This window comes from Callorhinus ursinus, unplaced genomic scaffold, assembly GCF_003265705.2.
Source record: "Callorhinus ursinus isolate GAN/ISIS: 27379988/994484 unplaced genomic scaffold, GSC_fseal_2.0 scaffold23, whole genome shotgun sequence".
Lineage (NCBI taxonomy): Eukaryota > Metazoa > Chordata > Mammalia > Carnivora > Otariidae > Callorhinus > Callorhinus ursinus.
Window position 1 is genome coordinate 770,959 of NW_027397085.1, and position 22,467 is coordinate 793,425.

General features: G+C 36.6%; 1 protein-coding gene across 4 annotated transcripts in view; it reads right to left on the reverse strand.

Moving 5' to 3' along the window:
- TENT2 (terminal nucleotidyltransferase 2) overlaps window positions 1–18,166 on the reverse strand; it is a 71,550-nt gene extending 53,384 nt beyond the window's left edge. For 2 of the 4 annotated variants that reach the window (XM_025892669.2, XM_025892666.2), the window contains exons 1-4: window positions 12,902–13,643; window positions 6,439–6,612; window positions 6,142–6,231; window positions 3,138–3,375 (exon numbers count right to left, since the gene is read on the reverse strand). In XM_025892669.2, the coding sequence (XP_025748454.1) occupies window positions 3,138–3,375; window positions 6,142–6,231; window positions 6,439–6,575 (465 nt within the window). In that variant the 5' untranslated portion in view covers window positions 6,576–6,612; window positions 12,902–13,643. Of the gene's footprint in view, window positions 1–3,137; window positions 3,376–6,141; window positions 6,232–6,438; window positions 6,613–12,901; window positions 13,644–18,035 lie in introns of those variants that run through there. The other 2 variants (XM_025892667.2, XM_073905279.1) reach the window with 2 other exon arrangements.
- Window positions 18,167–22,467: the final 4,301 nt, after the last annotated feature.

The following is a 22,467-nucleotide window of genomic DNA, read 5'->3' on the forward strand; positions in this document are numbered from 1 at the left end:
CTTATTAGTATTAGCTACTACTGTCACAGATTACCTGGTGTTACAGTCAATTCTAAGAATGTCATCTCCCTACCCTTGATTTTAAGCATCTTAAGTTCCTCCTCTTTGTATTATCAGAGACAAGGGTCAAATCTCAGTTGTGTCACTTACTAGCTGTGACCTTGAGCAAGTTATTTAGCTTTCTGAGCCTCAGTAAAATTAGGGTAATATCCATGTCATGGGGTTGTTGAAAAGACTAAATGACATAACATATGTAGAATGCCTAGAAGAGAAAAGACATCAATAAATGTTAGTTTTCTTTAAAAGTGCTCGCTTAAAGAATGAACACAGAACTAATCGCTTGCCTTCTTTCCCCTACAACTAGGCAAGTAGAGAGTAGCACTCAAAGAAATTGGCTTAACAACAAAATATATCTTTATGTTTCTGAAATAAATGCTTACTCCAAAAACGTAAGATTTAAGAGAATCTTTTCCTATGTTATTAAGCAAAGTTATTGATATGGAACCATACTTTACTAGATGATACATACTGATATAAATTATGTTATTAAATTTACTGAGACTCAACATATATTTAGTCTATATGCAGAACTAGCAGTTATTTAGTTAGTTCTAATAGTTAACTATTAAACATATAAATACATGCAAAAATATAGAAAGCTTCAATACTTATAAATTCCATAAAAAATGAGCCTGCATACATACATTAAAAACCCACATATAGTAAAAGATTCTTAATGTTCACTCAAAGAATTGGTCGGATTTGATTTACACCACAGGCTTTCACATTATAGTATTACAAGAGTTTCTTTAAAACGAGAAAGCAAAGAAAGGAGAAAGAATGGGGGGCTGGGAGGGAGGAGGGGGAACAGTACCAAAACTTCTCAAGTTAGTCTTTTCCCATTTTACTTTGCCTCTTCCTCCCTCCTGCCGTTTTCACCTAACTGCTTTCCTACTTCATAATAACAAAAAAAATGACAGAATCTTTTTAATAAATAGTGCTGGGACAACTGGACTAACAGCAAAAGAATGAAGTTGGACCTCTACTTCATATCATATAAAAATTAACTCAAAATGGACCAAAGACCTATATCTAAGAGCTAAAACTATAAAATTCTCAGAGTAACACACAGACATTAATCTTTGTGACACTGGATAGGCAATGGTTTCTCATATATGACACCAAAAGCTCCAGCAACCAAAGAAAAACAGATAAATTGGACTTCATTAAAATGAAAAGCTTTTGTGTCTCAAAGAAACACACCATCAAGAAAGGAAAAAGACAAACCACAGAATGGGAGAATATATTTGCAAATCATAAATCTGATAAAGGTCTAATATTGAGAATTATAAAGAACTCTTACAACTCAACAATAAAAAATAAATAACCCAATTAAAAATGGGCAAAAGATCTGAACAGTTTTCCAAAGAAGATACACAAATGGCCAACCTGCAAATGAAAAGATGACCAACATCATTAATCATTAGCAAAATGGAACTCAAAATCACAATGAGATACCATTTCATACCCACCAGGATGGCTATAATCAAAAAAACAGACAATAATGAGTGCTGGCAAGGATGGAGAGAGATTGGAACACTCATACACTGTTGGTGAGAATGTAAAATGGTGTAGCCACTTTAGAAAACACTTCGACAGTTCCTCAAAAAGTTACAGAGTTACCACATAACCCAGCAATTTCACTTCTAGATATATATACCCAAGAGAAATGAAAATATGTCCACACAAAAACTTGTACACAGATTTTCAGAGTAGCATTATTCAGTATAGTCAAAGAGCAGAAACAGCCCCAAAGTTGATCAACTGATGAATACATTAACAAAACAGGATATATCAATACAATGGAATATTATTTAACTGTAAAAGGAGACAAAGAAGTGACACATGCCACATGCATGGATGAACCTTGAAAATATGCTAAGTGAAAAAAAGCAAGAAAACACAATGTATGATTCCATTTATATGAAATGTCCAAAATAAGCAAATCCATAGAGATAAAAAATCAACTGGTGGTTGCCAAGGGCAGGGGGGCAGCATGGGAAGGTTAGGGATGGGGAAGGGACTGCTACTGGGTACAAGATTTCTCCTGGGGATGATGAAAACATACTAGAATTAGATAGTGGTGATGGCTGCAGAACTTTGCAAATATACTAAAAACCACTGAATCATACACTTAAAAAGAATGAAATTTATGATAGTTCTATCTCAAAGAAAAAAAAGAATGATAAAGGAATAAAAAGCAGCACAACTAAAGAATGAAGCAAGCGTTCTTTTTTTGACCCAACATTTTCTGCACACTCACTATATTCCAGATCTATGCTGGTTGCCAGGAACCCAAAGATGAGTAAAACAAAGTCACTACACTCTTCAGGATCATTCCCCTCAGCCTACAAATGTCGTATTTCTTAAAAATGGAGCAGCTTTGAAAATGCAAAAACAGCAAATATAAGCCATAGACAAGCCAAGAGAATGCAGATATTTACATTATAAACTCTTCTAAATTACCTAGAATTTTTTTGGTTGGGGGGGATGGATATGCTTCTAATGTTAGTGGTTAAATAACTCATTGTTCCCCAATGATGACAATGTCATTTTTCAAAAATTATTTAACAGCTTCATTTCATTTATTTGAAATGCTTTTCACAAATAATATTGCTAGATAAATCTTTCTCTTCATTGTTATCACTCTGAATGTATTAGTTTCTCAGTGACTCCTGGATTTTCTATTTTTGATATTCAAAAACCTCATGACAAACACAAATATCCCAAGAGAAAATGCTTTTTGACACTTTATTACAATAACCACATAAATATGTGTTTCTCTGTAATAAAAGTAACAACAGAGTTCTCTAAACTAAGAAATCAAATGTTCTGAGCCCTAATCCAGATTTTTATGAATCAGAGAAAATCTGATTTCCTGATATGAAAGCTGCACTTAAATAAAAGAACAGCTAACAAAAAATTTAAAAAATCAAATTTAGACAGAAAACTGTTAAGTAGTTTAAACAGCAAAAAAGGCATATTCTACTTAATCCAAAACATTAGGTATTTCTGATATTTTTAATACATTATATTAACTTCCCAAAAGGTAAAACTAAAATCTACATTATTATTACCTTATCTTTGGCCTCAGGCAGTGTGATTTCTCTAGGTTCTAAAAATGGTATTTCTCGAAAAGGTGGAACACATCTGACTATATCTGGTACATAGTGTGTATGAAACAATGGCGGCATTGAGTATCTTCTTTCACCTGATAAAGGCACTATGTGGTTAACTATAGTTGGCTCTTGGTGGGGTGAATGGAAACGCTGCCGTTTACCGTCAAGAGGAAGGTTTTTTTCATCGCTTAATCTCCTGAAAACAAGCAATATACCTTAGTGATTAAAGATATAACTTTCTAATAACAAACAGAAAACAATTAAAAATATATAAATAATACCAATAATGACAGCAAGGCCACATTATTAGCTCTATATGAATCTTAAAATATTCATCGTGAGCACAAAAGATGCCTTAGAAAAACACCTTAGGAAAAACAAATAGTAATAATGCATATTAAAAAAAAACTACATATGTACATCAGGGTTAGTCACCTACATTTGAACTACCCCCAATGTTTTATCTCACCAGTGAAAACTTTGTAGGAAAACTTCTATTCATAGAAACACTAACAATAAAAACCCAAATTCTAACATAGGGAGAATAAGATTAAGTGAACTGAGAGTTATATATTTTAAAAGGCTCTTAAAGGGGCACCTGGCTGTCAGTAGAGCATGTGACTCCTGATCTCTACGTTGTGAGTTCGAGCCCCACATTGGGTGTAGAGATTAAAAATAAAATCTTAAAAAATAATAATAAGTAAATTTATTTATATATATATATAAAAAAAGGCTCTTTAAGTCCACCTATGTTCTGGCTCATCAGTTGGAAAGATCATATTAAAAAGCTATAAAGACAATGAACAACCAAAGAAATATGAAAACTAACTGCATTTCAGGTAACAGTAATGTATTAATGTTAAATTTCTTGGGCATGACAAATGCATTTTGGTTATATAGGAGAAGATCCTTGGTTCTTAGGAGGAACACACTAATGTGCTTTGGGGTAGAATGAAGTGATGTCTACAACTTTTTCATAGAAAAAGTTTGGAAAAAAAGTAGGGGTAAAGAGAAAAAGAGGCCAAAAAAAACAATAAATATAGCACAACTTTAATGAATCTAGGTAAACAGCATACAGGGTTTTATTGTACTATTCTTTAAATTTTTCTGGAGGCAGAAAATTTTCAAAATAATAAAGCAAAAGGAAATAATTAAAAATAATTATTTGTTTAAAAAAATACTTCATTGATACATTAAGTTGTTCATACAGATAATAATTTAGGCCGTGGGAAATGGTCTGATTGCTTTTAAGCTCTAAAATTCTATGGGTCATAGCCACCTGAAGGTTTTCATTACAACACTCCTTTAGGATCACCCCAATTCCTCACTCCTTGATCCACAAAATAAGTGGGTATACAATGCTAACAAGAGTATATTTAATATCTTTTAATATAAAAATGATTTAGCTTTATATGCTAAATAGGTTCTATTGAGAATGCCAATTTTAGTTTTTAAAATATGTGTAACTATGAGCCAATGGAATTTGTTTTCGTTTGTGATTCACAAGTTAGCTATCCAGACAACTTCAAAAAAATTAAAATCTGAATAAAGTCAATACTTTTAGCATCATTATATAGCTTTCCACAACAACTCTGAAGAACTCACAGTGCTTCTAAGTAGAGGATCTAGAGCCAGACCGCCTGGGTTCAAATCCCAATTGCGCTTCCACCCGAATAACTAGTTACTTAACCTCTGTGTGCCTCATCTTTCTCAACAGAAGAGGAATAACATACCTCATAGAGTGCTGTGAAACTTAATCAAATTATTTGTAAAGTCCTAAGAACAATGCCAATTACATGAGTCATCAATAAATCAAAAAAAAAAAAAAAGGGGGGGCGGACGCCCGGGTGGCTCAGTCGGTTAAGAGTCTGCCTTCGGCTCAGTTCACGATCCCAGGGTCCTGGGACTGAGCCCCATATCACGCTTCCTGCTCAGCGGGGAGACTGCTTCTCCCTCTGCCTACCACTCCCCCTGCTTGCATGCTCTCTCTCACTCACTGACAAACAAACAAATAAATAAATAATTCTTAGCTAGTGTTATTTTTAATTGGATGTAAAGTTATGGAATATTTACATAGGCTTTAAACAGTAATATCTTACAAGTACTGCCAAATTTTATTTTAATAATCATCTCTAAAGTTCTATTATAATTACTTTGTAATACACCCATTACTTTTAACTGGTTAAAATTAATTGACTCTCATTTCTCTGTAGAAAGCTTTAAGTCATGCAGAAATTTTTACGAATACTTATTAAGGAACCTTACCTGTATAAGATTTAGATAAATCAAATAGTAAACTTTACTAGAAAAAAGGTATTTATGGGCTGAACTGTGTACTCTCAAAGTTCTTATAGTTAAGCCCTAATTCCCAGTACCTCAAAATGTGGTTTTGGACATTTGGCCTTTAAAAAATTATAATGGTGTCATTAAAATGAGCCCTAATCCAATATGACTAGTGTCCTTAGAAGAAGAGGAGATTAGGACACAGAAAACACAGACAGAGGAATGACCATGTAGGACACAGAGAAGGCAGCCATCTACAAGCCAAGCAGGGAGGCCTCAGAAGACACCAAACCTGCCAACACCTTGATCTTTTGGACCTCTGGCCTCCAGAATTGTGAGAAAATAAATTTCTGTTGCTGATGTACTTTGTTACAGTAGCTCTAGCAAACTAATACAGAAAACCATCTCATTTAGTTAATATCTCAATTCAAAGTAATATTCTGAAGAAATATAGCTTCATTCCATCTAAAATTTGCTGTGTCAGGAATAAATCAACAAAAATATCCCTAAACTTTTTTAAATATATAGAAGTTTTAAAATTCTCTGATAGGACTGATCACACAGGTTCCAGAAAATAAAACTTAGGGCATAGTACCCACCCAATCTTAATACAGGAAACAGTGATCTACAGTTCTGAGACATGCCAACTCTTCTTTTAAAATAATTAAGAAGTACTTACTTCCTTCCTCGAAATAACGGAGATGTTGAGGTCTGTATTGGACTGACATTTCCATATGTCAACTGCTGTAAAGACACAGCTCTTGACAAGCTACCAAAAACAGATAAAAAACAGTAGTAGTAAACATTTTTACCTTAAAAACAAAAAACCAATTTCATAAGAACTAAATATATTTCACTGATCAAAAGAACACAAGACAATGACATTTTAACTTCAAATGTTTCATATAAAAAGGGTTTGTGTCAAGTAGAAAACAAAATTTATAAATGATATGGACCAAAGTATCACCATACTTACTCTGTATTCTGAAAGTTGAACTGTGCATCTATAAGCTGCTGGTGTGAATAAAGAGTTGGTGACAGGGCGAAGAAGTTATTATGTTGTTGATGGTTTGGGGTGAAAGGCGGGCGACCCAAAATTGAGTTTGGGAACATGCTCTTGTTCACTAAAAGTGAACATGTATTCTTCTACCTAGAATAGTTTTAAAAAACAAATTATTATATCTTAAAAATATTGAACCCTAACTAGTATCTACTATTTAAAGCAATTAGTTACCAAGTTATGAATTTCATTTGCAAAGTTATTTCAAAAGCTTAAACAGATTTCTAAGTCCCACTACAGGTAACAAAAAACTTGCTAATAATGAATTTTTTTTAACTTTACTTTTTTTATTTTTTGCTAATAATGAATTTTAAATCTAAAAATATTATTCAAATGATAGTAAAATATATGCAAGTTTCTAATTTCTGATGAATTTACCCTAATATCAACACATCTTTCAGAAATCAAGTTATCACCATATACTCTGATAAAACAGAAACCACCCAATACAGACATTTAATGAAGCCATACAGACTCTTATGTTTATACCCAATCTAATTTATTCAAAGGTGTAAGCCATAATATGACAACCCGATTCCTAGGATATAGATCTTACAGATCTTCTTAGAGATCTGCTCAAACAAGGGAAGGAATCTGTACTGCCTAATAACTCTAAAATTCTGAGATTCACTTCAAAGTCTAAATAACTTATATAAAGGATGTCCAGTAAAAGAGCTTGTTCCACGGCAATGGGGAAAATTTATACACAGTAGTCCCCCCCTTATCCACAATTTCATTTTCTGTGGTTTCAGTTATCTGTGGTCAACTGCAGCCCAGAAGCAGATGATCCTCCTTCTGACATATCATCAGGTCAATAGTAGCCTAACAATACGTCACATACACACATCATTCACCTCACTTCATCTCATCATTTTATCACCTATATCATCATCACAAGAAAGGTGAATACAGTATAAGACATTCTGAGAGACAACATTCATAAAACCTTTATTACAGTAGATTATTGTTTCTATTTTCTTATTAGTTGTGCTTAATTTATAAATTAAACTTTATCATAGGTTGTATATATAGGAAAAAAAACAGTGTGTGTGTATATATATATGTGTGTGTATATATATACACACACATATATATATAGGGTTCGGTAGTACCCAGTTTTAGCCATCCCCTGGGGGTCTTGGACTATCTCCTCTGAGGATGGGGGGGGGGCTACTGTACAAAGCAATCAGAACCATTCACTGACCCAGGCAAGAGACTAGATATTTATACTTTGCAATGACTGATCCCAAAAGGCTGTAAACTTACAAAGAATAGGTTAAGGTAACAAACTGAAAACAAGTATTAAGTAAAATCAACAAAGTGAAAATAGGATCCCCAGCCCATCTCCCATGAGTCAATAAGAAAACTCAGGGCGCCTGGGTGGCTCAGTTGGTTCGGCAACTGCCTTCAGTTCGGGTCATGATCCTGGAGTCCTGGGATCGAGTCCCGCATCGGGCTCCCTGCTCAGCGGGGAGTGTGCTTCTCCCTCTGACCCTCCCCCCTCTCATGTGCTCTCTCTCTCTCTCTCATTCTCGCTTTCTCAAATAAATAAATAAATAAAATCTAAAAAAAAAAATAAGAAAACTCATCTACAGAATAACTGAGAAAGAAACTATATAATATGGTAACCAAAGAACCTATAATATAGTAACAGTTTTCCACCAAGGAGAAGTTAAGCTTGCTAGCAAACTACAGTGAAGCCTACTACTGAGTTGCCCACCCATACAAACAGAGCTTGCTTTTTGTGATTAGATTTCTAGTACCTCTCATGTAAAATAAACATCCACAGATCACTGTCAGAAAAAAAGATCAAGGAATAAACAAAAACAATGCCAAGAACAAATTAAAAGTGAAAAAAAAATTAATTTAAAAAACTGCATACATAAAACAAGAATATGCTGTTTTCAGGGCACCTGGGTGGCTCAGTCAGTTGAGCATCCAACTCTTGATTTCAGCTCAGGTTGTGATCACAGGGTCCTGAGATCAAGCCCTGCCATCAGCCTCCCCACTCAGCACAGAGTCTGCTTCTCTCTTCCTCTGCCCCTCCCCCTGCTCACACATTCCTCTCTCTCTCTCTCCAATAAGTAAATAAATCTTAAAAAAAAAAAAGAATATACTTAAAAGCAAAAAAGGCTCTTGGAAATTACAAAATTGAAAGCAGAAATACTGAGTAAAAACTTAAAAGGTAACACTGAGGAAATCTCTTAGAAGAAAAAGGAAAAATGGGTGAGGGTAGAAAGGAGGCAGGACAGTAAGAGAAAAAATAAAAGAGAATCAAATTATATGGTCCAACATGCAACATAACAGAAGTTCCTGTAGAAGAGAGAAAACACAGAGAAGGAAATTATCAAATAAATAACACAAGAAAATGTCCAGGACTGAAGAAAACCAATCCTGAGAATTAAAGGACCTAATGAGTACAAAGTCCATTAAAAATATATATATGCATCAAGGTATGGTCAATTTCGGAATATCACGAAAAAGAGGCTTATGAAATATTACAGAAGAGGAAAATGTTATAAAAGGGCTGACAATCAAAATGTCTTTAAACTCCCTAATAGCAACAGAGGAAACCATAAGACAATGAAGTCAGTGCCTTCAAGTCTCTGAAGGAAATGCTCTCAAGCAGTAATTCCATACCCAGGTATAATATCAAGGCAAGGTAGAATAAAAACATGTTCAGACATGTAAGGTATCAAAAAACAAAACAAAACCTGGGATCTAGGAAAAGGGAGATCTGCTGTAGGGCAGAGACAAAGTAAATACCCTAGGATGATGGTGAAGGGAAGCTACCAGCTTAAATTAGAGCCAAGAAGATAAAGTGTTTCAAGAAGATAGCCAAGGAGAAAAAAACTTAAAACTTTACTGAAAGATTTCCTGATGTATCTGACCACCGAGAGGAGTTCTGCTAACAGAGCAGAAATAATCATAGAAACAGAAAAGTAGCAGGTTAAAAAGAAATTACTAAACAAACAAACAAAACTCAAAAAGTCATATAAAAAAGAAAATATAATCATTACCTATTTGGTTCTCACAATAACACAAACATTAAAAATACTAGTTTAAACAAAAATTATAATAAATTTATTATATATCATTTATTACATATTATATTTAAGGATTACATACACATTATATACAGTTACATGTTCATATACATCACAATTTAATGATAAGAAAGGGTACATAAAGGTGCTAAGTCCTCATTTTCAGCAGATGTCAATTTTAAAAACTGGCTATAGAAATTTTTTAAGCTTTTTTTTTTTTTTTTAGAACAGAGGAAAATAACACTTAAGCAGCTTAAAAAAATGTAACTGCCTCTGGGTATTGAGACCAGATGGTTGGAAAAATTGGAGCAGGAGAAAATAGGAGAGAAAAAGACAAAGATCTGGGAAGAAACTAATAAATCACTCATACAAATTTTGTTGGTTTTTTTTTTCAATTTTGTAAAATTTAAATTCCCGAGGCTGGCCACAGATAATGAGATTCACCAGTCTAGGCTTCAAAATGGATTGTGAACAAGAATCTTGGGCCACCATCAGATCTCATCCCAAGTGCCCAACTCCCTAATGTGAATGAGAGACAAGGTGTTACCTTCAGAAAACAAGAATTTACCAACTCTTTTCAAAGGTCTATACCTCTTACTATAGGAGATTTAAAAAAAAAAATCAATCCTATCATAATTGCTAAGCTGTACTGATTTTCACTGCTCAGAGGAAATGGAAATTATCTTGAACCAAGCAGGATTCCAGACAATCCTTTATTAAAAGCACACTCAATCACAGAAAGCAAGATTAAAGACAAGCAACTAAAGACTTGCTCTACCTTTTGCCCAGGTTCATGCTCTTTTCTTTCTTGGCCTTCTTTATTCTGCTTCCCTGTCCCAAACTCCCATAAACATAATTCCTATCATAAGATTCATGAGAAAATGACCTTAAATATAATTCATCATAATGAATTTTTCTTGGTATTTCATTTTGTTGGAATACAGATACTATAGATCCGATCAAACAAGGGAAGGAATTTATATTCAGAAAAGCTAAAATTAAAATGTCCTATTTTCAGATTTATTGAAATCAGTTCATAGTTAAAATTCGAGACCCTTTGTTTACATCTATAAATTATATGCTTGTGTTTTTCCTCTGGACCCAAATAAAGTCCCATACACATGCACTCAGACTTGAAGACCCCAAACGATATGACAGCCCAGACTTCACCTTATTTCTATCCCAAGACATGTTAAGATCCAAACTAAGAGTAAGTCAAAAGGTGTCTTGTGGCCCAGTAGTACTCAACAAAGCTAATGACCAAATTATCCAAGGCTTAAGAGCTTACAATGATTACTTAGCCAAGTTTACCTTAGGGCAGGTATCTAGTTCAGCCTATCCCAAATTCCCAGATAAGCATCGAAGCTTTTGCAGGCCCTCCACAATAAAGTATCTGTCAGGTTCTCCTCATTATGAATCTTGGCCCTCAAGTCTAGCTCTTAACTAGGCCAGCCCTCACAGTAAGATCATTCCTATGGGAATGGCATTCAGTGCCCCACAACATAGGCATCCTGCATGACGATGAGGAAGTAAAACAAAAGTCTATGAATTTCAGTTCTTCCTTCTAATATTTTTTCTAATACCTTTCAACAGTGATATTGATGAAGATAAGAATAATCTAAAATAATCCAAAAAAAAGAAAGAATCCAAAAATAATAATCTATCATAAACAATACAAGGGATCATCTTTTAAACAGAATATAGAGTTCTATTTTTTTTTTTTTTAAGATTTTATTTATTTATCTGAGAGAGAGAGAGCACAAGCAGGGGGGAGCAGCAGAGGCAGAGGGAGAAGCAGGCAAGCAAGGAGCCCGATGCGAGACTCGATCCCAGGACCCCGGAATCATGACCCCAGCCAAAGGCAGACACTTAACTGACTGAGCCACCCAGGCGTCCCCAGAATATAGAGTTTTAGAGTATAAAATCCAGCAAACCTATTACCACTGCAGCATTAAGGAGACATCTATCAAATTTTAAATATTTTTCTTTATATTCCGAATGAAAGGCTTCTTCACTAAGTCTACTGGATGATCTACATAAAACACTATTCCACATTAACTGTGGTAGCAGGTATAAGAATTGCATGATAAATAAATACAATCCAGATATTGGTGATATCCCGTTTTTCTTAGCTTGAAAGTTACCGGTTTCTCAATATGTACATGACTATAAAATAGGATAATCTAGGAATTTTTGGTGTGTTTTAAAACTGTTGCATTGATTCTTGTCAGGAAAAAATCTTAAAAGTTGCTTCTTGACTAAGGTTGACACAATGGGATATTATACAGGTTTATTTGTAAATAATCATACATAAAAGACAAAGCTGTATTAAGGGTAGTTTGCAAAGTAATTCCTACTGATACAGTATTTGCTCCTGTAACTCACAACCTGGAATTTTCTGTCCTAAACCTGATCTCTCCTCCAACCAATTAAGAGAACTTTCAAGATTATATAATTCCTTCAACAGGATTTCCTGGAAAGCAGAATCTCCCTAGGATAAAAGCCAAAAGACAGAACTGTGGCAACTAAATCAAGTTATCTGTCCACTTTGTCCAAATGTCTTTGATATCCTAAACTCACTTCTTTTCTCCACCATCCAAAAAGCCCAATTCCTAAATCCTGCTCATCCACTGTCAAAACTACCTGAAGGTTTTGAAAAGGACATTCCTTTTTATTAAGAATTAGATTCCATCCAAGAGTTAAAAAATAATGTCATGTGGTTTGAAAGGGACATTTCTTAAATGATTGATAAATAGCCTGTTTCACATAAAGTCTATATTATGGAGCATTTCCAGATTAGACATAACTGGGGCTAACATACCAACAAAATAATATTACCATTATTGGCTAGCTACTATGAGCCTTTTGGCTGTACATATTAAAAACCTGTAGTAAAACACCATACAAGACAGTATTTACAAAAATAGTATGTTACCGGTAATACAAACACAGATTTAGTGTTCAGTTATGATCTTTCCTCACAAAATCACATACCACATATCTGTTAACAAGTTCCGATTTAGCTTGAGTTTTAGTTTCTCTTTGTTTCCTACTGGTATCCGCAATCTAAATAAAGAACTACTATTTTAAACAAAGAGCTAAAAGAGAGAAAACAAGACGGGGTATTTGGATATTCCAGATATTATGAGACACATAAACCCCATCGTGTTCTGGCCTAAAGAGACAAGGAGTCTAACTACAAAGGCTTAACGGGAAGAAAAGGGTACAACAATCTGACACAGTCCTGAACTGTGCACTTTACTGTAAAATGAAGAACTGAAGCCCATTTAATACAAAGTCTTAAATTTTAAATTATTAATCCAGATATTTACCTTAGTTTTTCACCACCCTTTGAAACACCATGCAGGGGTCCCAAGACAGTCTTCCTCTTATGGTCCTAGACTGAGAACCGGGTGCGAGGAAGGGAAACGAGTGGAAAAAGTAACTGGTCCTAAGATTCTTCAAAAAGTGCTGCAGCCTGGGGGCCGCCCATAAGTCTGGGACGTCTAAGAAATATTGCCGGAACTTCCCACGCAAACATAACAGTGAGGTTTCGGGAAAAGTTCCCCGAGCCCCGCCCCCGACCTGGGCCTACACGGTTGCGTCCTTTTCCGAAACCCCCCTAACTCACAGGTGTCCTTGGGGAAGGGCTAAGCAGGGCCTACCGGCACTGCTCGCCCAGGAGCTCCAAGGCCCGAGCAGCGAGAGTCCGGCGTGCACGGTTGTAGCTTTCGCCCCAGCCAAAGCAAGTAGTGGCCTGCGGAAGGGCTAGGCCTGGCTCCGGATCCCGATTGCAATCTAAACCCCGGGCTCGGCGGCCGGGGAGGAGCGACACAAGAAAAGACAGGGCTAGCAAGCGTGCGGAAGGCTCGGGGCGGTAGCAAGAAGCGGAAGACCAAAAATTCGCCGAAAAAACGGCGTAGAAAACCCTGTCAGGAACACCCGGAAGACCTCCACGACCCCGGATGGGAAGAGCGAGCAGGGAGCGAGAGGTCACACTTCCGGCAGCCGCCTCGCCCCCTCCAGCGAGCACTTTGCTTGAGTGCGCAGGCGCACACTGCTGCAGTCCCGGTTTGGCCGGAGGTGGACGCGTAGCGCCAGTGAGCGCGAGTGGGGAAAGAGATGGGACACCTCTGAGACAGGGAGGACTAGGCGTTCGGCAGAGGCCCGGTCGCGGAGGGCTCCTCTGGGCTACCTACCACCTGATATGACGCACAGCGGCTCTTTTTCTGATACCCATATTTTAACGGCTTTTTCTTGTCTCCGCTGAATGACTCCTCCCCAGAGAAGCTTTCTCTGACCCAGTTTTCCCTCGCTCCTCAGCACCGGATCTGTATTAAGCTTTGTTTTTGTTTTTTTTTTACTCCTCCAGTAAATGAAAGCCGCTTGGGATTGAAAATGCCTTATTTGTCTCTGTGTGAAGCCTGGACTCAGCACCCTGCTTTTAATAATATCTTAACATTCCCGAATTCAACAAATATTTAATATTTGTTCTGTAGTGAGCTTTAATGGTTATGAAAATATCTTAAGTTGTTGGGATTTGTTAATGTCAATCTTTTAACAGTATTATTTTCCTTTTAATACCTACAGAAGAATTTCTCATTTCTGAAATTGGTAATTTGTGTCATCTTTATTTTTTCCTGATCATTCTGGCAAGAGACTTATCAACTTTACTGATCTCAAATCCCTCAAAGCACTCTTGCTTTCATAGGTTTTCTTTATTGTTTTTGTTTCCTATTTCATTGATTTCTGCTCAGGTTTATTTCCTCTCTTCTACTTTTTTTTCCTTAATTTTCAAATTTTTTCATTATTTGCTAGTTTTTTAACTTAGAGACTGAGATCACTGATTATAGACGTTTCTTTTGTAATATAGGCATTGGGTGGGATGTGTTCCTCAGAGTATTTCTTTATGTCTTACACATTTTATTTTCTTAAAGATTTTTTATTTATTTGAGAGAGAGAGAGAAAGAGCGCGCGCGCATGAGGGGGGCAGGGTCAGAGGGAGAAGCAGACTCCCTGCTGAGCAGGAAGGAGCCTGAGGCGGGACTTCATCCTGGGACTCTGGGATCATGACCTGAGCCGAAGGCAGTCGCTTAACCAACTGAGCCACCCAGGCACCCCACCTCACACATTTTAATATGTTTTCATTTTCCTTCATTTCAAAATACTTTCTAATTTCACCAGAGATTTTTTTTTTTTGAGCCATGGGTTATTAGTGTGTTACCTAGTCTACAAAAATTGAATTTTCCAGACATCTTCCTGTCGCTGATTTTTAATTTAATTCCATTGTAATCAGATAATCAGATAACATACTTTGCATAATTTGAATCATTTTCAATTTATTGAGACTTATTCTGTGACCCAGAATATGGTCTATCTTGATAAATATTCAGTATGCGTTTAAGATGAATGTGTATTCGACAGTTGTTGGGTGAAATGTTCTATAAACATCAATCACATCAAGTTTGTTGATATTGTCCAAATCTTCTAAATCCTGGGGGACTTAAAATATACTGATTTTCTGTCTACTTATCCTATTATTAAGAGAGAAGTATTGAACTAACTGTAATTATGGATTCTTCTAATTCTGCTTGTTCTATCAGTTTTGCTTCATGTATTTTGAACTCTGCTGTTACTTGCATAAACTTTCTTGCATTTATAATTTTTGTTATTTAGATGAATTTATCCATAATGAAACTGACTATGAAAAGTATTTTATCATTATGAAATGATCCATTTTATAAATGATCCACTTTATAAAACCTCTTTTCTCTTGGTAATACTTTTTGCTCTAAAGTGTACTTTGAAAAAAAATAAAGTGCACTTTGTCTGATGGCAATATAGCCACTCAGCTTTCTTGTTTGTAGTGTTGACAAGATATATATATGTATTTTTTTTTTTAAGATTATTTGAGAGAGAGAGCGTCCACACGCATGCATGGGAGCAGAGGGAGGGGCAGAGGAAGAGGGAGAGAATCACAAGCCAACTTCACGCTGAGCATGGAACAAACCTGGCGCTGGATCTCATGACCCTGAGATCATGACAGCCAAACCAAGAATCACACGCTTAACTAACTGAGCCATCCTGGTGCCCCATATATTTGTGTTTTCTTAAATTTATCTCAGCATATTATTTTCAGTGTACAACTTGAATATCTTTTATCAAAGTTATCCTGATCTATTTCATATTTTTGATGCTATTTTAAATGGTATTTTAAATTTCAATTTCAGACTGTGCATTGTTAGTAGAAGACAAATACAACTGACTTCCGTATATTGATTTTTCTATCCTGTAGTCTTGATGATGGTCTTGAGTCCGCTTGGAGGGGAGTCTGCTTGAGGATTCGTCCCTCTGCCCCTCCCCCACTCGTAAATGTGCAAGCACTCTCTAAAATAAATAAATCTTTTTTTTTTTTAAGATTTTTTTATTTATTCCTTTGAGACACAGAGATACAGAGAGAGAGCGAGAGAGCATGAGCAGGGAGAGAGGCAGAGGGAGAGGGAGAAGCAGGCCTCCTGCTGAGCCAGGAGCCTGATATGGGGCTCGATCCCAGGACCCTGGGATCATGACCTGAGCCGAAGGCAGCCGCTTAACCGACCGAGCCACCCAGGTGCTCCGAAAATAAATAAATCTTTAAAAAAAAAAGACACAGGGGCGCCTGGGTGGCTCAGTCGTTGAGCATCTGCCTTCGGCTCAGGTCATGATCCCATAGTCCTGGGATCGAGCCCCGTGTCGGGCTCCCTGCTCCACAGGCAAGCCTGCTTCTCCCTCTCCCACTCCCTCTGCTTGTGTTCCCTCTCTCGCTGTGTCTCTCTCTGTCAAATAAATAAATAAAATCTTAAAAAATAATAAAAATAAAAAAGACACAAACAGAAAATATACCATGTTCATAGTTCAGAAGACTCAAAACTGTAAAAATGTCAATTCTCCCACAAATTAATCTGTAGATTCAAAACAATCCCAATCCAAAATCCCAGCAGGCTTTTTTTTTTAGTAATTGACAAAAGGATTCTAAAATTTATATGGAGACGCAAAGGACCTAGAACAACCAAAATAACTTTGAGACTGAAGAACAAACTTGAAGAAATTACACTACACTACCTGATTTCAATATTTGCTATAAAGCCACATTAAGCCAGGTAGTATAGTATTGGTGTAAAGAGAGAAAAAAAGATTGACAAAACTGAATAGAGAGTTTTTTAAAAGTGCCAAGGTTGTTCATTTCAACAAAGGACAAAGGCAATTCAGTGGAAAAAGGAAAGATTTTTCACTAATAATGCTGAAACATTTGGGTATTCATAGACATGAATGAATGAATGAATGAAAACACAAAATGGATCATAGATCTAAACATAAAACTTAAAACTTCTAGAAGAAAATGAAAAAATATCTGTGACCTTAGGCTAGACCAAAATTTCTTGGGTCTGATACCTAAAGCACTATCCTTAAAAGAAAAAAGTAATAAATTGAACTTAATCAAAATTAAGTATTTCTTTTCAGGTAACTAAGAAAATGAAAAGAACAGCCAAAAACTGAAGAAAGTATTTGCAAATCACATATCTAATAAAGAACTTATATCCAGAAAATATACTTTTTAAATCTCTCATACCTCAATAAACAGAGAAAAACACACACACAAAATCAAAACCCAAAAACTCTCAAACCTCAACAGGAAGAAATTAAACAACCCAGTAGACAAATGGGCATAAAGTTTGAATAGACACTTCACCAAAGTCATATGAATGGAAAATAAGCACATGAAAAGATACTCAACATTATGAGTCATTAGAGAAAATACAAATTAAAACCACAATGAAATATCACTACCTACCTACTTCATGGTAAAATTAAAAAGATTAGCCATACCAACTGTTGTTGAGAATGTGGAGTAATTGGAATTCTCATAACCATGGGATGCCTGGGTGGCTCAGTCTGTTAAGCATCTGCCTTCAGCTCAGGTCATGATCACAGTCTTGGGGTTGAGTTCCACATCGAAGCCTGCTTCTCCCTCTGCCTGCCGCTCCCCCTGCTTGTGCAAACACGCTTGCTCTCTCTCTCTCTCTGGCAAATAAATAAATAAAATCTTAAAAAATTTTTTTTAAAGATTTTATTTATTTATTTGAGCGAGAGAGAATGAGAGACAGAGAGCATGAGAGGGAAGAGGGTCTGAGGGAGAAGCAGACCCCCCACTGAGCAGGGAGCCTGATGTGGGACTCGATCCTGGGACTCCAGGATCATGACCTGAGCCGAAGGCAGTCGCTTAACCAACTGAGCCACCCAGGTGCCCCAAAAATAATAATTTTTTTTTAAAAAGGAACTCCCATAACCACTGATGGGAATGTGAAATGGTAAACCTCTTTGGAAAATGCTTTGGCAATTTCTTAAAAAGTTAAACATATATTTACATGTGACCCAGACATTACACTCCTAGGTACTTATCCAAAAGAAATGAAAGCATAGGGGTACCTGGGTGGCTCAGTTGGTGAAGTCTTCAGCTCAGGTCATGATCCCAGGGTCCTGGAATAGAGCCCCACATCTGGGCTCCCTGCTCAGTGGGGAGTCTGCTTCTCCCTCTCCTTCTGTCTGCTGCTCCCGTTGCCTGTGCTCTCTCTCTCTCTCTGTCAAATGAATAAATAAAAATTGTTAAAAAAAAATGAAAGCATATGTTTACCCAAAGACTTGTACACAAATGTTCATAGCAAATGTGTTCATAATAGGCAAAAACTGGAAACAAAAATGTCTGTCAACAGGGAAATGAATAAACAATTCACGATATATCCATACAATAGAATATTACTCAGAATAAAAAGAAATTAACTATTGATATAATGCAACATGGATTAATCTCAAAATAACTATGATCAGTGACAGAAATTGGGCAAAAAAATAGTACATACTATATGATCCCATTTATATGAAATTCTAGGACATGAAAACTAATCTTTAGGGAGAAAAAAGAAGTCAGTGGTAGTCTGGAAAACAGAAATTGGGGCGGAGGGCTGAGAGGGGCTAAGGGAGTGATTGCAAAGGAGTACAAGAAAACTGTCAGGAGCTATACTCATGTTAATTATCTTGATTGTTGTAACGGTTTCATGTGTGTATTCATGCGTAAAAATGCGCAGCTTATTATGAGTCAATTATACCTCAGACAAGCTATTAAAATTTTTTTAAAGCAGAAAAATCTATTGGTCCATGTCGCACTTTGAGTGAATCTTTTAAACTACGCATGATTTTAACATCCCACAGTGGTCAATTGGAAATATTGGTTCACTGAGTTATGCCGATCTTCCAAATATTGACTTATTTCATCCTACGCTATCAAAATATCACATTTGTTAATATCACTTCCAATCTCATCAGAAGAATCTAAGTAGGGGCACCTGGGTGGCTCAGTCATTAAGCGTCTGCCTTTGGCTCAGGTCATGATCCCAGATCCTGGGTTTGAGCCCCGGAACAGGCTCTCCGCTCCACAGGAAGCGTGCTTCTCCCTCTCCCACTCCCCCTGCTTGTGCGCTCTCTCTCTCTCTCTCTCTCTCTCTCTCTGTCAAATAAATAAATAAAACCTTAAAAAAAAAGAAGAATCTAAGTACTTGGAAGCTGTCAAGATGACAGTGATGATAAATCTTTATCCAACTATTACAATTTATTTTCTTGAAAGCTCAATTATATTAATGCCAAATATTATCATTTGTTTTCCCTGAACTGATGGTTCCACTTCATTTATTTTTGAGAAAATATTTGTCAAATACGCATGTCTAAATAACCAGTTTGTCTGTCAATAGATATTTTAATAAAAATGGTGTTCTGTAATATTAAAAGAAGTTAGTTCAGCTTGCAACTCAATCCCACAAAGTGCTTCTCCTCGAGACAATTATAGTTCTTCAGTATGTAGCAAAAGTAACTTATGAATACTTCTTATTTTTTTAAACAGAATATTTTTTAAAATGTGAATTCAAGGGTCAGTCGTTATTAGAATTAATAATTTTTACTGGGGTGCCTGGGTGGCTCAGTCATTAAGCATCTGCCTTTGGCTCGGGTCATGATCCAGGGTCCTGGGATCAAGCCCTGCATCAGGATCCCTGCTCAGTGGGAAGCCTGCTTCTCCCTCTCCCGTTTCCCCTGCTTGTGTTCCCTCTCTAGCTGTTTCTTTCTCTGTGTCAAATAAATAAATAAAATCTTTTTAAAAAAAAAAGAATAATTTTTACTCCTTCCTTAAGAACATTCTTAAGTAAAATTGTAAGTTTTTTTAAATAACAAGAGAATAACAGTGAAGAATATAAGGACTATTGATCTGTGCCAATGGTGTTCAACTGAAGTTGATTTTGCCCCCACAGGATATTTAGCAATGTCCAGAGACATTTTGGGTTATCACAACTTGGGACTGGAGGTGGTTGCTACTGGTATCCAAGGACTAGAAGCCAGGGATGCTGCTAACCATTCTGATAATCGGTGCACAAGACAACCCTTTCAAGGTATTATCCAGCCCAATATTCCATTGTGTGGATATACTACATTTTGTTTATCCATTCATCAGATGATGGACATTTGAGTTTTGGCTATCATGAATAATGTTGCTATAAACATTCATGTATAAGTTTCTGTTTAAACATATGTCTTCAATTATTTTAAGTGTATACTTAGGAGTGAAATTGCTAGGTCATATGGTAACCCTGTGTTTAATTTTTTGAGGAACTGCCAACTCTTTTCCAAAGTGGCTTCACCATTTACATCCCCATCAGCAGCATATGAGTATTCCAATTTCTCCACACACTTGCCAACATTTGTTATTGCCTGTCTTTTTTATTATAGCCATCTTAGTGGGTGTGAAGTAGTATTTTGTGGTCTACAGTGATTTGCTTTTGAACTATCAAAGCAAAGTTTAAAACAATGAAAAGGGTAAATAAATTCTTATTGTGAAAATAATTTTGACCTCATGTTTCCTTAAACTGTCTATGGATCACATTTTGGAAAAAGGCTGGAGCAGGGTATGGCAGAAGTCCTAGTAAGAACTGATAGTAGAGAGATTTATTGGGATCTTGCTATATGCCAGGCACCTTGCTAAGCACTTTACAAAAATTATCTCTTATAATCTGATTAACAGTCCTCTAAGATTACTACTTTCATTATCTTCACTGTACAGGAGAAAAAACTAAGTCTCAGTGAAATCAAGCAATTTGCTCAATGTCCCACAAATAATGCCAAAGATAAGCTTTGAATCTAGATAGCCTGACTCCAGTACCCTATACCCCCTCCTCTTCCGAAGCCCCTCCCCCCACTCAACCCACTGTTTGGGAAGGAGTCAGGGAAGAAGGGCAGGACTAAGGGACTCTGGAGCTTTTGATGATGTGGTTTTGTAATTGTTAATTTTATATTTGCATGTGATGGACATCTTGAGCTCGTCCATGAGGTAGAGTCAACTACAACGTCTAGGTTCCTTCATCTTTGTATTATTAATTTACATCCCCTTTCTTATCTCCCTAACATTTTCTGCTATATCTGATGAAAATTTTGCTTTCTGGAAAGGAGACAGGGGTGAGGAAATGGGTCATTCAGAGAAAAGCTGACAATCACCAGTCTATACAGATAGCTCTCTAAGCCCAGAAAAGAGATTCTTTAGATTCTACCCACTAAAGAAAAGGAAAGAATTTACAACTAGATGCTGGAAGCTCTATTTTTCTTATGCATGAGTATACTTTTAGTACATTCAAAAATCCATCTTCAAAGCTTCACCCCTTTTGATTATGCTTTGACATATGTTAAAAGTAAAGGTGCAACCTCTCCCTGAGACAAAATGAAATAAAGAGCTTCAGAGAAAATAACGTTAAGCTGAAATCTGCAATTTTTATACTGCAGTGTGAGACTGCGGTGCTTTGATTTGGATGTGGTAATGTGCAGAGCAGAATAGAGTGGATAAAAATAATGACTACTGTTGTACTTTGTACCTATTATCTGCCATTTCACCAGGTGCATCTTGGGGAAGCAATGGTAAGCAAGATTGACTCAGTCCCTACCCTCATGTAGCTGACAGTCAGTAGAGAATAACCTTTACAAATTCAGAAAACAAAAATTTGATTTTTATGGTGGAAACAGAGAAAAGGAAAATACATGTTCCTGTAACGGCAAATAAATAGCCAGGGGATCCAACCTATTATGGATGTGTGAGGGCTATGGACAGGTGCTACTGAGATCTGCTGTGCGAGGAGCATAGTTGACTGACAACCCCAGCTACCGCCTCTCCAGGTCCACCAGATTTGAAGCTGAGGCTCCCCCCTCTCTGGAACCTCAACCAGCCAATGACTGAGCACAGCAGAGGTACTAGTGCCAGCCCATTCCTGTAGGACACAGGACTCCTCTCATGGGCAATTCTGGCTTAGGAACTCCCCCTTGGCCTAGCCAAAACTTCCTCAGACAGTACTGCAGTCTTTTTCTACCCAATTCTCCTTCTTTTTTCCTCTCCTTCAACAGATGTCAGCCTTGCATTGGAGTCTGGGTCTCTCCCTGCTTACTCTTGCTTCCTCCCCTTTATCTTCCACAGGAATCTCCTCTAATAAATCTCTTGCCTGTCTAATCCTGTCTTGGCATTAGCTTCTTGGAGGACCTGAACTGGCACAGAAGTTTTCTGTGAGAAAGTGCCATTTAAGCTGAGACCTAATGGAAGAGAAGTTAGATAAAAATGTGACGAAAGAAAAAGAACAGTCCTGAGTTAGATAAGAGCTTGGCGCAGTGCCTGGCACATTTTTAGTGCTCAATAAGTATTGCTTGACTAAATGGAATGCAAAGTGCTTTGTGTATGGCATGTAATTATTCCTCATAAACAATTTTACAAAAGGAGTTCTATTATTATCTTTATTTTACAAACGAGAAAACTGAGGATCGGAGTTGTAAAGTAACTTGTCCA